The sequence below is a fragment of the Lepisma saccharinum genome, chromosome 26 (genome assembly GCF_977018435.1).
Source record: "Lepisma saccharinum chromosome 26, izLepSacc3.1, whole genome shotgun sequence".
NCBI lineage: Eukaryota > Metazoa > Arthropoda > Insecta > Zygentoma > Lepismatidae > Lepisma > Lepisma saccharinum.
In genome coordinates, this window is record NC_139254.1 from 51,297,423 (window position 1) to 51,315,697 (window position 18,275).

Sequence of the window (18,275 nt, forward strand, 5' to 3'; positions counted from 1 at the left end):
GAAGTTAGTAACACAACGGGCATAATGTGGGGGGGGGGGCATCCTGCTGAAACATGTACCCATGAGGTATACGAGGTACAGCATACTGTTGCAACATTTGCAGGTAACTTGCACCTGTAACTGTAGCTTCCTCAAAGAAAAAGGGCCCAATTACGGAATCTTGTGTCAAACCACACCACACATTCAAATTTGGACTGTCGCGTTCATGTTCAATAACTGCATGGGGATTCTGCTCACCCCATATTCTACAGTTATGCCTATGCACTTTTCCGAAAATGTGGAAGGTAGCCTCATCTGAAAATGTTACGCGTGTCAGGAATTCATTGTCATCATCAATGCGTGATAGCACTTCACTAGCATAATCAAACCTAGCAGGTTTATCACTGCACTTTAGTTTCTGAACAAGCTGTACAATATGTACAATATCATGCACAGTAGAACATGGAATTTGAAGTTGAGAACTAGCACGTCTCACAGATTTACGTGGGCTTCTCTGGAAAGCTTCCTGAACTGCAACCACTTTATTCTCGCTCACACGCTTCCGACCACTACCTTTCTTCCTCAACAAAGACCCTGTTTCCAGCAATTGTTTATGCCATTTAACATGGTGCTTCCTGTCCATATTGTTGCCGGAATCTTCTTTGTACCGTTACAGGAGACTTCAATTCTGCAAACCAAAAGCAGCACTCAACTTTCTGATGAACAGTAAACGGCACCATTGTACAGACTACTCACGAACAAAGCCATGCATGCGCTTAATTATGTTATGATTTTTTCCCTTCTGGTGGTAAAAAATTCCTTTCTTCCCTCTTCCAAATAAATGTTATTTGACATTTCTATCGTTAACGATTGTTGAGTTATTTAAATTCTTTATTGGTATATTTTTTCTCAGACACACTGTATAATACGGTGCATTTGAAAACTCCCTGCACTCATACTTTAAAAAAAGCTACTAAGGCATTCATCTGGATGAGTTGATAAGCCTGCCAGGAGGTATTGGCATGACCTTGAAGAATGAGTTTATGTTACATTTAGAGCGGTGCCGCTCTTACAGTCCTTGGTGTGAGGCGTACAATCACAGTTTGTGAACAATGCCTTTTAAGCACATCGTCCACTTAGATGCAGAGAAACGTGGCAACAGAAAGCAACAGGACTTCTGTTGTCTGCTTCTATTGAAACCAAATGGTGTAATGCACATTACAGGGAAAACGTGTGGAACTGAAGTACGGAATTTCCGTGCCAGAAGTGTGCAGGTTATCTTGAAGGTTATTGCACACTGAGATGCCAAAAACGTGTCTGTTGGGTTCTGTTGCCATGTTGCTTCTCATCTCAGTGGGTGTTAAGCTTTACGTGCACAAAGTGAAGCTATGCTGGAAGCATATTATGAGTATGTCGTATGAAAGATGTGTGGAGAAATGGAGAAATCTATTTCCCGATTATCTGGCACCAGTTAAAACTGCAATGGATGATTGTTTGAAATTTAGTTTCAATATTCTTTTTTGTGTATTTCAGTGTGCGGAAAGTGCTTTGCCATCTTGTCACTGTGTTAATGACCTCAGAGATTGCAGTATTACTCACATCTAGTTCACAAATATTTCTTTGTGTATTTCAAGATACGAGGACGTACAAAAAAAAAAAAAAAAAAAAAAAAAAAATCAAAGTATTGCCCATGTGCTATAATGCAATTGTCCCAACGTTTTTCCCACTGTTGAATACAGTTTCGAAACTCCTCTGGCACAATACTCTTCAAGGTTTTGTCCGTAATGTCTTTGACCTCATTGACGTCATGGAATCGCTTCCCTTTCACATTCCTCTTCATCCGCTGGAACAAAAAAAAGTCACAGGGTGCTAAATCGGGTGAGTACGGGGGATAGGGCACAAGCACCACGTTGTTCTTTGCCAAGAACTGTCGCCCTGACATGGCCGTGTGGGCTGGGGCATTGTCATGGTGCAGTAACCACATTCCACTTCTTCACAGTTCTGGACGCTTCTGTCGCACACTTTCACGCAATCCTCTCAAGACATTCAGGTAAAATTGCTAGTTCACTGTTTGTCCTTGGGGAACAAAATCCCTGTGGACAATCCCATTCACATCAAAGAAACAAGTCAACATTGTTTTTACATTTGATCGAACTTGACGTGCTTTCTTGGGATGTGGTGAATTTGGAGTCTTCCACTGGCTGGATGCTTGTTTTGATTCAGGATCGTACCCATAGCACCAGGACTCATCCTCAATCACAATTCGTTTGAGAACATTTGGGTCCTTGTGAAGTTCAGCCTTCAAGTCGCGACAAACAATCACTCGATTCTTTCTCTGCTCCTCTGACAGCAAGCGAGGCACAAATTTAGCAGACACCCTTCTCATCTTCAAATCGTCAGTTAAAATGCGCTGGCAGGTACTCCAAGACAACTCCACTTCTTCGAAATTTGCTCGATGGTCTTTCGATGATCTTCATGAATGGCATCTCAAACTTTTCCAATGTTTTCTTCATTTCTGCCTGTCGAAGGATGGCCAGGCCTTGGCAAGTCTTCAGTTGACATGTCGCCATCCTTGAACTGGGAAAACCACTCGTAGACTTGTGTCTTTCCCAAAGCAGCTTCATTAAAAGCTTGGCAAAGCATAACAACAGTCTCAGCAGCCGTTTTTCCCAACAAGAAACACAATTTAACACAGGTCCTTTGTTCCTTGTGGTCCGCCATCTCAACAATCACTCAAAAATTGTCAAACTCTTGCCGTAACACCATAAACAATGCAACACTACGAACGAACCGCTCAGCACAGAATAATGCCAACTTGCAGATTGATGCAAGATATCCCATACTAATGACACCTAGTGGCACAAGCCATAACTACATCGGTAATCTGCGCAACATTATGATTCCGTTTTTTTTTTGGGTACCTCCTCGTATAGTTAACAAATGCATGTATTCATTACATTGACAAGTTCAGTAAATTATAAGCAAAATTTCTCAAACTTTGAGTGCGGGGACTTTCGAACACTCTGTATATGTGCTACTCATGTTTGCTACTATATGTGCTACTATATGTGCTACTCATGTTCAGTACAGATCAGGGTATGAGTACATGGTCATAAAAATTAATTTTGCATTATTCATTTGAAGAAAACAATTTTTTTTTTTTTAAAAAAAAAAGGCATTTTTCTTTCAAGAAATCTGAAGTTTGTCTGTCGCATCAGAGTCAATGCTGGGACAAGAGGGTTCAAAAAGAGTTCCTATGTACTTGTCTGCACTCACACTCGCAATACTCTCTCCACGAGAGAATTGAAGAACAAAAATAATGTCTTTATAAATTATTTTTTTAAAAAAAATAATCATATCACCTGGAGCTGCATCCCCCGTCATCCTATAGTCAGAATCAAATTACTAGTGACACACTTTAAGGTTCATGTAGCAATAAAAACAAGTATTTCTAAAATATCTGATTACAGTATGTTCTTGAAGTCACACAACACATGATGACACTGTCTGGGAACTTAAATTTCCAGCTGGACATTTACGGGTTATGAAACTTTCTGAATTTCTGACCCACCTGGGATCTCTAGGGGTTGAACTTGGAACAAGTTTTACATTAAGTAAAAATAAGTTAGTTAATGGTTAAAAACACCAGGAAGTCATTAAATTAGGCACACATGGTATATATCCTTGGTCCCTTACATTGAAAGAGGAACATAAATTGAGAGTATTTGAAAATAAGTTCCTTAGGAACATATTTGGATCTAAAAAGGGATGAGGAGACAGGTGAGTGGAGAAGTTTACATAATTTAGAAGTACATAATTTGTATTCATGTCCAGATATTATTAGAATAATTAAATCAAGAAGACTTAGGCGGGCAGGCCATGTGGCACGAATGGGAGAGGAAAGAAGAGTTTTCAGGATTCTTGTTGGGAAACCTGATGGTAAGAGACCTGTAGGAAGGCCAAGACGAAGATGGAGGGACAAAGTTGAGATGGACCTAAAGGAAATCGGTAGGGATGGAAAAGAGTATATAGATCTTGCTCAGGAGGGACAGATGGAAGGCCTGTGTTGCTGCAGCCATGAACCTTCAGGTTTAAGAAGGCTAGAGAGTCAGTTAGTTAGTACATCTCCTGTGTGTGCCTAATTTAATGAATTTACATCTCTATGCTGGGAGGACCCAGGCAACGTCAACATCTACATTGTTTCAAAGTCAACAGCTCACGTTGCTGTAGCACAAGCAGAGACGATTCCACACAGGTAAAACAGTGGCAGCGAAAACTTAGGTGAAACCAGGCCAGCTTGGTAGCTCAGTGGTAGAGCAATGGCATGCATGTATTCATTACATTGACAAGTTCAGCCCTGGTTCAGGCCTGGTTGAGCCTAAATTTTTTGCAGATAATTCTACATAGGAATCATGTCTGTCTGGTTTCTTCACTTTACGAGGTAAAGACATTAGTCCATTCATCATCATCCTTTGCCATTTCCTGCCTCTGGCTGGGTTGGCACAGAAGTCAAGACTCTCCATTTTTTTCTGGTCTTCCACCACTCCTCTCTTTCCATGGGGTTCCAATCTTGTCCTCTTCTCCTAACACTCTCTGCTATCTGCTTTTTCCACCAACATCTTTGTCTCCCCTTTGCCTTATTCCCACTCCTTGTGCATTGTAAGCTCTTGCTAGCAGTCATTCTGCACCCATCCTCTTCATGTGTCCGAACCATCTCATCTGTGCCTGATCTATCCTGTCCTGAAGCTTCACCACCCCCACAGTTTGTCGGATCTCCTCATTCTATATTCTTTCCCTTCTAGTCTTCCCCAATATACTCCTTAAAAATTTCATCTCCACTGCCTACATCTTTCTTTTGTCTCTCTCTGTCATTGCCCAAGTCTCTGCTCCATACGTAATTATTGGCACATAGTATGTGTTATATATTACCTTCTTGCATTTCATAGGTACATCCCTGATCCATATTAATCTTCGAACACTTAGATATAGTCCACCACCTATTTGTCCTCTTCTGTTTACCTCCTCATCCATTCTTCCACTTCTCTCAATTATGACATTAGTCTATTATTACAATTAAATAATTATGATGCTGATTACATGTAACATAAAGTTGTTTTCTTTTAACATGATAACATTAGAAAAGTATCTACATAAAAAAAATAAACTTACCTTGGAGGCCAACATCTCCACGGTCTCCTATGAACCCAACGAAACCATCTCGACCAGACAGACCATCAGGGCCTGGAGGGCCCATCATTGTAATTCCAGGAAAGCCCTTTTCGCCAGGAGGGCCTTGAATTCCAGGAAAGCCTGGAAGACCTTGTGGACCTCTTGAACCTGGAAAGCCTGGAAGGGAAAGAAAGAACCACTTGAAAATACCTGGTACTGTTACAAATGATTTTGCTAACATCAGTCTCAATCTGTTATTCCTTGTCTCTAATAAAAGCAAAGAAATGTGCTCCCCTGTCCTTTTTTTTTTTTTATCCAGGTACCCACGTTACAAGACACTGGGTGGGCACCAAAGCCGCTTGACCAGGTTAAAAAATCCATAACTTATCTAACCAAAGCACAACTTCAAAAAAGATAAAGCTTTACATTTTATCCAAGTTTGGAAGAAGAGACTTTTGTGGTGGCACTACTGTTATATATCTATGTGAAGAACTATGGGATTTCAATCATATCATCACAGGATGTTAGGAATTATTATGAGTATTTTGATTGTATAGCAACTAACACAATCTGGTGTAATTTATGCTCACTTTATTAAACAATAGACCAACAATCATATTCATCATTAGTTGTTACCCTGTGTACCTTTCATGGACAGATAAATTAAAACTTCTCCACCATATTCTCTTCCCCTGTTTATCGTTTCTTCCCACATCCATTGTAACTGTATCTTAATTGGTCTTTTCATCAATCATTTTGCATTTTAGTGCAAATTCAATTATTTCGTTGGGTAGTTCCTTTAATACATTCTCTTTCTGTGTCAACAGCAGAGGTGTGGCTTGCATGTAACTGGTGTTACCACAGGTAACAGCAAAATGCGAAGAATTAAAAAGTTGTTTCAATAGAATAACAACAGTGTTTAATACGTTAACCAACAGCATTGCTGTCGAGTAGATATTGGAGGGGACACTTTTCTGCAGCCTAAAGAAGTGAAGAGGGAGCTATGCAGTTATTCATATGCCTGCTAAGGAGCCTTGTCACCACTCAGGCCTGCCAGTACAGGCCAGTGTTGTCACATTGGATTGGATACTATTTCTCTGAAGCAACTAGAGCTAGACTGCATGCCAAGGCTGGATTGAACTACAACCGAGACCAATTAGGTAACAGATGAAAATATAGTTCCTTGGTGCGATTCATGATTTGGACAAACCTTGCTCTAATAGCCTAAGTTGGCAACAGTAGTACGTACAGCTGGACTTCCCTTGACTGTTGCTGGAGAAGCAGAATTCTGTCGTTTGCTCACCACACAAGCGTCAAATCAAAATGACCCGAGAAATGTGTGGTTCTTCTTCTCGTTTCCATCTCAATTGGAAAAGAAACAGAGATGAAGAATTGACAAGACTCGACCACAATTCATTGTATTTTTGTGGTAATTGTCTCATGAGTCATAGTTCTTTCTAGGAGTGTTTGTGGCTAAATCACTGATTTTAAAAAAAAAGAACGAAATGAACAAAAATGTGGATCAAAGGCATTTTGGGGGGAGGGGGTGGTGGTGGAGATGATAACGTCTAGCAGGCATGATTGTTAATTGTCATACTGATGGCCGATAACAATATTGAAAAAGTCATGTCATGCCCCTGGTCCATAGTGTTTAAATCTGCACATGTCTGCTTATCTGTAAAGTTCATCTTGTGCCATCCATTTTGTGTCTTCATACCAGAGTATTTTTCTCGTTTTCATGATAGTATTGAATTTGAATTCACAATTTCGTACACTTGATCAGCAGTAATGACCACAAACACTACATAATGCTTAGTATTTATTCTTGGTGTTGAACAATAAGTTGAAAAAAATCCCAAGTGTCAGTTGTAATTGCTAAATTGAACAAAATATCAAGGGTAGGAAACTCCAGAAATTTGTTTTCCTCTATTTAGCTATATTTGAAATGTTAATTGAGTTGGTGTTTTACGTCCACTTTATGCACAGTAAGAATAATCGGGACTGGAACTACAGTTTAAAGTAGGATCCGAACCACTATGTGCCTCCACCGGGTATCGAACCTGTGACCCTTTGATTACAAGGCAGTGACACTACTGCTGCGCCATCTGGGAGGCCCATTTTAAAATGTTAAGTCCTACTTAATAAAAGTGAATTCAATTATGTTAATTCAATAACAACAGTAAAATATAGCATATTATTTAAGGTATATTATTAGAAACTTCAGGTGATTCTTAGAAAAACAATACCATCTAGTAGTAATGGGCCGATATGAAATTTACCGATACCGATATTCTACCGATCCGATATAAAATTAGAAATGGTCCTTGAAGAACCTGAAATGTTCATTGACCTCCTTAATAGATGTGTGCTTCAAGGTGACTGCAGTGCAAAAGGAGTTGCATACTTAGACATTTACTTTTTTAGAAAATAGGGCATGGAGATTATCCATAAAAATTACAACAAAATGGCAGAATTTTGCACTAAATTATCATATATTTATGTATATATCGGATCGGTAAAATAATCGGTAATTTTACCGATACACCGATATGCCTATATTGGCCGATACCGATAGGGTACCGATTAATCGGTCCCATCCCTACCATCTAGTATACGTTATGGTCCCAGGATTTTCATTCTTTTTACAAAGATTTTACACACCAGTGATACTATTTCCTTAAGGACATGTAGGAAGGGTTTCCATCTGCAGATGTAAGGTTCTCCCCTTCACGCCCCTTACGGCAGGCTGTAGAGCATTATTGCCAATTTTGCTCTTTAGGAGCCAGATCTGGCTCTTTCATGGACATTTTTTGACTCCTAAAATTTGAAATGCTCCAACGAGCTTTTCAGCTCCAAGAGAGTAAATTTAGCTCCAAATCTAGCCCTTTTAGTATTATACTGTCGAGAAATTTGTATCCACAGTATAAGTTTCATGACATCTAACACTGTTCAGAGCTGCAAGCTTACAAAGTAAGACTCATATTACGTATGATGGGTGCCTTATGGAGCTATTTGTTGTAAGGGAAGAAACTCTAACAAAGGGCTTCAGCTGGGGAGGTCTTTAAGTAATGGACTTCAGGACCACTTTTTCCATTTTACGTTGTTCTTTTAGTTCTTACATAAATTGCGACAAGATGCCTAATTTTATTAAAGTATCAATGTGAATGCAAGTATTCATATTCAAAATGCAATTAAGCTGTGAACTGGAGCACCTGACCCCCCCCCCCCCTTTGCCCCACTATGGTGCAATCTGACTCGGACCCGCATAGAGGCGTCCCAATGGCACATAGTGGTTTGGATCCCACTTTATACTGTAGGACCAGTCCTGATTAGCCTTACTGTGCATAAAGTGGACTTAAAACACCAAATCAATCAATCGGACTTACATAGACCAACTTTTGCTATGAATATGCATTTTGCACAGGATATTGTTATATTGACTGCATTACCCCCTATTACCTCTCCAGTTACTTTTTTATAGTGCTGTGGATGACATTAATGACATAATATTGTTATCTGGGAATCCTTTATTTTCAATTTCATGCAAGCATCGGTGAATTATTTAGATGGGCGATATCACCAGATCTAGGTGGTGAAAAGTAAGAATAAATTGCCATCACTTTAAAATTAACGATAAAAGCAGCCCCTTTTTCTTGGAACCTAAAATTACACTAGGAGGCAGTTTACCAAGCCATTGAAATTCTAGCTCCTCTAAAGTCAGTTTTAGCACCATTAAGGTGAAATTTAGCTCTTGATGTTCATCAGGTTTGGCAACACTGATGCAGAAGAGAGGTGTGTGCCAAGATGACTGTAGGAGGCAAAGAGAAATACATTGTGCTTGTGAGAGTATTATTTTTATTTGTTCTCTTCGGAATATCAAACTCTCGATGGCGTAGAAAAACACATGAACAGAAATAGGACTCATTAAAGATTTTCCTGGCCATCAGAAAATTCAAAACTCCCATTTCATTACGCATAACTTGAAGTTAAATTTGATTCTCCAGAAGGAATACATGGAATTCTGTAAACTTATTCATCATATTTTTCAAACATTGTGTCTAGCTTAATAGTCAACTTTCAAAACTGCTTCCACTTGCAACATTGAGAGAAATTCATACTCTTTTCTACAGTGAGGATTTTTCTTTTTAGTAACATTGAAATAAAGGCAGACCTGGTGCGAAACTGCCACTCTTCACTTTTAAAATGAAATTCCAATACTGACAATTGTGGGGGTAAATCAAAAAATCAGTTACACCCAACATGTGTTCCTGTACTAAAAGAGATAATATAATCACGCTTCGTAACAACACTGTCCAGAATGTTTTCTTCCCACACCTAACCAGCCGTGAGGTAGCTGGTTTAGTATGTGAGTAGTCGTGTGAGTTCGGCACATGGTATTGAGGTGGCATCCAACATTGAGGTGTATTCCATCTACTGATTTTTGTGGGCACAAAGGCATAATTGAACTGAAATCCATTACCAAATTGTGTATGGAAAGTATGAGATGACATGCTCTATGATCGCAAAATTGTGCCAGATGTTCGAAGAGAGAAGAACGAATGTGAACAACAAACTGCATGTCGGGAGGTCTGCACTTGTGAACAATGTGGAGCATGTGAATGCAATCATTCTTGCCAACCACCACGTGAAAATTAAAGAGATTGCAAGTGAACTAAACCCTGTGACTACCACCTTTTCGGTCTTCCCAAACAACACTTAAGGGTTGAGCGTTTCACATCAGATGAGGGAGTGCAGTGTCAAAGTGGTTGAAAGAAATTGAACAAAATTTTTACACACAATCGGAAATCTATGTCGAAAAAAGTTAAATGTTCAAGCATTCTTGTCTATTATTTTTGTGTTTTGTTTGTTTTAAACAAAGCGGTGTAACTTATATTTTGATTTGCCTATGGTATTGAATTAAATTGAATTGAATTGACTTTATTGCTGGGTGAGGTTCAGCTGTTGCTGGTCTACAGGGCCGTAGCCAGGCAGGGGTCAAGGGGGCTCAGCCCCCCCCCCCCCCCCCCCCGCCCCCTGTGAACTACCGGCACTGAGGTCAGCCCCTTTAACATTAGGTAAAACTATTTTGTGTAATTTGTTTGCAGTGAAAAGTGAAAATGTAGACAGCATAACAGTTGGGCTGAAAAGTTCGTAGGCTAACATAGTAAAAAAAATTTTTTTTGACAAAATTCGATTTTATTATTCAATATAGTTGCCTTCGAGGGCGATACAACGATTATAGTGGTCATACAATTTTTCGATGCTATTTTTATAGTACGATTTCTCTTTAGCCTCAAAATAGACCTCAGTTTCGGCGATTACCTCTTCATCAGTGATAAATTTTTTTCCAGCGAGCATTTTAAGGTCTGCAAACAGGAAAAAGTCACTGGGGGCCAGATCTGGAGAATATGGTGGATGGGGAAGCAATTTTATTACGGTTGAATATCGCTAAACATTGCTCCGAATCATCAAAACGTTGTTGCTTTTGATCGATTGTGAGCACGCGCGGAACCCATTTTGCACACAGCTTTCGCATGTTCAAATATTCATGCACAATATGTCCAACACGTTCCTTTGATATTTTTAAAGTCTCAGCTATCACTTTACGATCATTTAAAATTATTTTCTGGACTTTTTTGATGTTTTCGTCAGTAACAGCCTCTTTGGGGCGTCCACTGCGTGCATCGTCTTCGATGCTCATTTCGCCTCGTTTAAATTTAGAAAACCACTTCTCAACGGTTGATTTTCCTGGTGCAGAGTCCGAATAATGTTTATCAAGCCAAGCCGTGACTTCAACAGTATTTTTTTCTCCAAAAAGCAATGCTTTATTAACACACGAAATTCTTTTTTATCCATTTTTTCACAATAACAAAAGCTGCTTCACTCACAATGCTATATCTCACGAACTAATTATCCGGCAGCTGTGAAATTTATACGCGTATCTTTTGAAGGTTAGTACTAAATAAAAATCACATGGATTTAATTCTAGTAATGCCATCTATGAGTCAGCCTACGAACATTTCAGCCCAACTGTTACATTATTTTCCTCACAACTTTGAAGAAGGATAAATTCAGGGAGCCATGAACAGCAGCTATTACATTCATTCATCTTATTTATAAGAAGTCTTAAGTAGCGGCAAGTATTTAGGAGATTCTCTACTCTAGACTTCAGAAAAGTTTCTTCACAGGGGAGCTTCTTTATCTGTACCTTCGTTGCCCCTGTTGTGACCTCCCGTTTATACAGAAATCCGTGACTTTGATGTCATTATGCAAATTCCCTCCGCATCTGCATCAAAGGTTAAAAACTCCCATGTTTTGGGAACGAAGGGGAGTTTTATTGTTTCGGCCAGGGGGTGGAATGTACGGTAGGCCCTATGATTGAATCTTGTCCATCTTTTCTTGTGTAATATAAATATCTGTATCATCAAACGTAGTATGGAATGTGTAGTAAGGGATGATTTCAGTAGTAGCCAATTAACACTTCAAGTGATATTTTAAGTGATACAGAAAAATGTAGTATTTGTGTGATATTTCTGAACTTTATGTAACTTAATGACCCCCCACATACATAATTTACCTTCATTTAACACTGTTAAACTTTTGAAAAATGGACTTGAGCCCCCCTGGAGATCAATTCTGGCTACGGGCCTGCTTATCTACCACCTAACCCCAAAAAGTACAGATTAAAATAAAAATAAAATGAAACAAAGATTACAAAGAAATTAAACAAGAAAGTACAATAAAATACAATAAGAATGAAATAACATATAATGGAACAATGTTAGCAGTGAATTAGATAATAAAGTAATTGAAGGCGAGGAAGTTGAAAGTAAGATAAAAATAATTTTTGGCGACTCACAGCATTTTTCATTGATCATATGTTGATTTACTTTGCTTCTGATCATTGATTAGTGATTCACGGAGCATATTGTGAAAACGTCTGAACTTTAGATTTTTGGTTAGATTTGGTGCTTGGCCTTGGGTGCTGCATAACTGAAAGGGGTCTGATAAGCTGAAGTACTCCAATTAGGTACGCTGAAACTGACAGCGCTTCAGTTGAATGCGAATGAATTTTGCTTCTGAAGTTTAATTTTGAAAAGAGATAGTTTGAGCTTTCGCATTATTGAATTGTACTAATGAATAATAACAATAAAAAAAAGTAATGCAGTATTCTCATAAGATAAGGAATGTGGGAACTAATTTGAAATGCAAAGCTTCGGATTGAGGGTCTTGCTTTAATTAATTTTAATACTATATATATCTTGATAGGACCAATTAGAAATGCCTCAAATTAACGGAAAGGCTAAATTCACAAAAATACTGAGAACTGCTATGACTTCAGAGAGAACATGAGACTCTTAATTGGTGATATGAAAAATGTGCTTACCGTCATCTCCTCGTTCACCTTTGATGCTTGTACCCTTTAGTCCCCTGGGGCCAGGATATCCGGGTGTCCCGGGTTCTCCTGGAGGTCCCCTGTATCCTGTGTATCCTCTGCTTCCTGGTAAACCTGGCTGGCCCCTTTCTCCAGGGAAACCTGTCAGTTAACGAAAGAAGAGTTAGAAATACAATTGTCTCAAAATGCACAAAATAATAAGTGGGACAAATTATTTTTATATAAAAAAAATATTAATTATTTAATTTGACATATTACTATAATTTTTGCATTTTTAGTTAAAATGTGTATATTTTTAGTTCGTTTGTGATTACCTAAGATGCATGTGGAAGCACCAGGAAGTGGATCTGTAATTCTAGAAATGGTTTTATTGAATCTTGGTGGTTATGGCGTGTTGTGTATTATAGCATGTGTTGAGATAGTTGTGATTAAACAATACTAAAAAATAGTATAAAATTAGTTTAAACAACTATTTACGTAAGTGAGTATGCAATTGCTAAAGAACGACATTTCAGGGTCAACTGCCCCCTTCATCAGGTTCACAATTCATTGTAAGTACTAAAACATAATGCTGCGTTGTAAAGTGTAATATGAGGATTAGGTAGAGGGGTGGGTTAAAAACACTTAAAAACGTCCTTGACATATTTCAATTTAAAAAACCTCACTATATTAAAAGATATATTATATTAATATAGTGAGGTGTAATCCTCATATTACACTTTAAACGCAGCATTATGTTTTAGTGCTTACAAAGAATTGTGAACCTGATGAAGGGGACAGTTGTACCCTGAAATGTCATTCTTCAACAATTACATACTCACTTACGTAAGTAGTTCTTTAAACTAATTTTATAATATTTTTTAGTATTGTTTATATCATATAGTGAGTAATATGCACCCAGCCACAATATGTTAAGTTGTGATTAGTGAAATGTTTTTTTGATTTGAAATCAGAGTACTAGGCATTCAAATCATTAGTCTTGTTTGTCTTTGTCAACTAGATTTAAGGGCTCTCATTATAATAAATTGATACAGTAAAAACTGCATATCCCGGAACCTCTATAAGAAGGAAATCTGTAAAAACGGAAAAAAAAAGTCCCCAGAACGGACCAATTTTATACCTGAAAATGACCTGCTTAAGGCGCAAACCTCCTTAACGCAGAAACGGAACATCATTTAAAGACCAACGAGATGTTTTTATTCTCAGTAAGACGGACATTTCTTCCTTTATTTTTTTCGCATGCAAGAAAACAATGCAATGCTGTAAGTGGAAGATGCCTCTGTTGCCACTCGCTTATTGATAACATTATCGATATGAAAGAATGTGCTACAATACTCATAGCAGTTATGATTCCGTTTCTTTCTTTCATCTATTACCCTCTTTCTCCACCTTTCTTTGTCTATTTCTCCTCTGTTCTTTCGTCATCTTTCTATTTTTCTTGTTATCTCTCTTTGGTTCTTTCTTTTTTCTTCACTTTTATCTCAATCTTTCTTCACCTCTCTTATTCCATCTTGCAATCTTTCTCTTTCCCTCTATGCACATCGCACTACAATGCCAGGGGTCCTGGGTTTGAAAAGATACATAAGTACAACTGTACGTTCTTACAATACTGTAAAAAGTGTACCAACATGTTGTGTAGTTACAATTGTAATCTCTGCTATGCTTATTGCGACTGTATCGCATTTTTATTCATGTACGTACATGCATTAGTACTCTACATTATAAGTAATGAGAAATGTAAATCTGTCTTTCCATTATTTCCTGCAGCGCTCTATACTGTATTTAAAGTCAACCCTGTATAAGAAGAAAAACTGTTAAGGTGGAAAATTTTGTTCGGAATCATCATGTTCCGGGATAGACAGGTTTTACTGTAATTACCGATATCATGCCAGCATTTAAGAAAGAGATCATTATCAGTTGCAAAGAAATGTTCAGTTCCTGGGCAGAGAGCAAATCAAAGGGTTTGTTTCTTAGGCAGCAAATATGGTTGAAATGGAATCCCAGAATAGTGATGGACAGTGTTGAAGTGGAAATTTGAAGCTGAGGTGGTGGTGGGGAGGAGGGGTCTTGGTGAAGTTTGGGGATGGGTGGTGGGATGCTTCTATGGTTCAACATGGAGCCAATGAAGCAGGTGGGGTGTGCTCGGGGCCTGTTTTAAAATGTACGCACTGTAGCATGAGCAGAAGAAGGTGGTTTGCAGAACCTTTTGAAGTTAAAACTCATTTCTTTTTAACATTTTTTACAGTTTTATATTTTATTGGAAAGCACTGACCTCTTCCATTTTATTTTCCCTTACCTATCGGTCCTTGGGGCCCAATGGGTCCATGCAACCCTGCTTCATCCAGGTTGGGATCATAAATGCCAGTGTCACCTTCCGGCCCTTGTAAACCAGGAGACCCTTGACGTCCCGGTTCACCCCCTGAGCCCTGCAAAAGGCATTGGACATAAAAAACACAGGTTTGTTATCTTAAGGCAGAAGGAGTAATACTCTACATACAAACTACACCTTTTCCTTTCACTTTAACATGAACCAAGTTATACAAATAGATTTTTACCTTTAATTAAATTATTAAAATAATTTTTAGAAGATGCAGAGTGACTCAAAAGTTGCACAAGCTTAATTTTAATCACTTGTAGACATGTAAACTGTATGAGATATTTATGTCACAAGCTGGCAATAAAGTGCCGAGTTAGCAAACAGCAGCCAGCTTGTGGTGGTAATGGTAGAAAAAAAGTCGCCAACAAGAGTCACTCACATCTGAATGTGCATAGTATGAGAGATGATCGGGAAAGAAAAGAATACCAAGCCTGTAAATTCCAGTACGTATTTCTTAGATGAATACAAACCGACTCACATGAATGGATACTCCATGCACTTCTTCTCAACACATTCCCAGCACTTCTCGAAGTTCATGATGCCTGTCTCATAGAACTCGGGACCCTGTTGTCGGATCCAAGCTCTTACTTCGTGCTTGACAACATCACCCGAGTGAAATTGGTGCCATTGCTGTGCCTACGAATATCTCTCTGCTTCTTAGAAGAAGCATTTCAGAGGATACCAGCTTGGGTTGGGATTGTTGAGTTGGTGTTTCAAGTCCACTTTATGCACAGTAAGGCTAATCAGGACTGGACCTACAGTTTAAAGTGGGATCCGAACCACTTGTGCCTCCACCGGGCATCGAACCTGGGGCTCCTTGATTACAAGGCAGCGACGCTACCACTGCACCATCGGGGAGGACCGATATCAGTTTGGATGATATCCAGCATGAAGTAAGGGCTTGGCTCCAACTACAGAACCCCAAGTTCCATGAGACAGGCATTGTGAACCTTGTGAAGTGCTGGGATAAATGCTTGAACCAGGGAGGAGACTATGTTGAGAAGTAGCGTATGAAGTATCCTTTCATGTGAGTCCCTTTGTATTTGTCTAATAAATACCTACTGGAATTTACAGGCTTTGTATTACTTTCTCCTATCATCTCTCATATGTAGTTGTCTTGGTTGTATACCACTTTTAACACGTTCTCTGCTATGTCTGTCATAATGTCCGAAACTCGCCCACACCAATCATGCAATGTTTGTCATTATGACCTAAGCATGTGGTTTGACTTTGTTGTTCCTAGCATGCCGTCGGTCACGAGTATAGCTACATATGATGTGCATAAGCCATGACCGACAAGGCATGGAGAGTCGAGTGCACATAAGTGTTATGGCTGTTCTATTTTTTACACAAAAAAAAAAAAAAAGCAAAATTTGCAAATTTGTGAAATAAAGTCCAATGACCATTTTGGTACAGGAGGAAACGATTGGTGATTTCAGCCTGGCAGAGAACGTCCTTAGTGGACTGTGTAAATGCTTGGTTCAGGCCCCATGATAGACACTGACAGTGAATCAGCCCTGAAACACGACCCTACTCACAGTGGCTGGATTTCCGGACTTAACATACCACATCCACAGAGATAGTTTTAGAAATAATTTGTCATACCTCACTACTCAATGAAGCCGTTTGAGGTTTTTCTTTCCAGAACTTTAATTTTCAGAAGCATCATTTCAGAACAAAATTGCAATTTATAATTTCCCATGGGGAGGATTTAATGACAACATGTTGCCTGCATCTGAGGACAAAATTCTTGACTGTTCCAACCAAAATGAAATGGCACTAAAATGAACTTTTTCACAGTACCTATAAAATCTATATTCCCAGAATCACTGACTACTATGTATGATTCCTGTGTGTCACAAATCACAGATTAACAAGGTACTGGCCATAAAACATCGAATTATGACCCTGTTAAAATATCTTATCTCTTTTTCTTATCAGAAATTGGCATTTTGAAAAACAAAAAAACCTAATACAATCCAATATTGATTTCTTGAACTTCCTGTGTATAGTAAACTGACAGGAAAAGCACATAGATTATCTCAATGAATGGGGTTTCAGGAAATGTGGTGTAATTATTGATTAGAATTTTCATATGATCAAATTTACGGTTGCATTACTTTGAAATGTAACTGATCAATGGATTGCTATTTAACCCCTTCCCTGCAGCGACGTAGAAGGGAAGTGCATCCAAAAAAAATAATCTATATATATATGCAACCAGGGGTGCCCATCCCACCCAAGGCCCATGATGCACTCCCCCAAAAAGGTAGAACATTTGCCTTCCACCTATCGCATTAACAATTGGAGATTCTATGTAATGAAGGAATTGTTAATGCGATAGGTGCGGATATCAAACTCTACATCAGATATGTAGATGATGTGCTAATTATTGCTAAAAATGATAACACCATCATGGACGTATTTAAATCGTTAAATGAATCACATCGTCGCATAAAATTCACTTGCGAACCCATGAATAACAATGTAATTTCTTTCCTTGATCTGCAAATTAAGACTACTGACTCAACAATTCAAACATCAGTCCATAGAAAAAAATTAGCGGGTGAAAAATACATCCATGCCAATTCAGAACATTCGCGTATAACAATGGATAACATATTTTTAATTTTTTTCCTGAGAGCACAAAGACTATGTTCTAATAATGAGGATATCAAAAATGAAGAAGAAAGGCTTTTTAATATAGCAAAAGAAAATGGCTTTCACACTAACAGAATAAACCAAATCAAAAAACAAGTAGCAAGAAAACTAAAGGAAAAGAGAAATACAGACAAAGATGAAAAATCTGTTGAAAAGAAATTTGTGTGCATTCCATTCCACAAGGGATTCTCACATAAAATTGCAAAATTTTTTAGAAGTTTTGATTTCAAAATTGTTTTTAAATCACCAAGAAGTTTGGAATGTACATTTAATGAATTCAAAATGAGAAACTCTCTACCAGATGTGGAAACCACAGGAATATATAATATAAGTTGTTCATGTTCAAAGGATTATGTGGGACAAACAGCAAGGAAAATGGCAATAAGATGGCACGAACACGATTTGGACATTATAAATCTAAACCCAAGAACAGGTTTGTCAACTCATATCATCGAAGAGAAACATTTGATTAAAAAGAGAAGAGTTTTAAAAAGATTAACGGGAAACACAGAGTTGAATGTCTGGGAAGCTTCGTTCATTGCAGAAGAACACTGGAATAAATTAAATAATGAAAATGGTAACGTAGATCCAGTATGGAGTTTTCTTTTTTACAAATGGAGTAAGCCACCATCTTTGAAATTTAATGTAACAGAAAACATCAAGAGACTTTGTGAAAACAATGATGAATTTGAA

The 18,275-nt window shown here is 38.3% G+C and overlaps 1 protein-coding gene across 1 annotated transcript in view; it reads right to left on the bottom strand.

Annotated features, from left to right (window-relative positions):
- Positions 1 to 18,275, bottom strand: part of LOC145979562 (uncharacterized) — a 339,077-nt gene that overhangs the window by 124,243 nt on the left and 196,559 nt on the right. The window contains exons 8-10 of the mRNA XM_083112535.1: positions 14,841 to 14,970; positions 12,536 to 12,685; positions 5,149 to 5,325 (exon numbers count right to left, since the gene is read on the bottom strand). Of these exons, the coding sequence (XP_082968661.1) occupies positions 5,149 to 5,325; positions 12,536 to 12,685; positions 14,841 to 14,970 (457 nt within the window). The remainder of the gene's footprint in view (positions 1 to 5,148; positions 5,326 to 12,535; positions 12,686 to 14,840; positions 14,971 to 18,275) is intronic.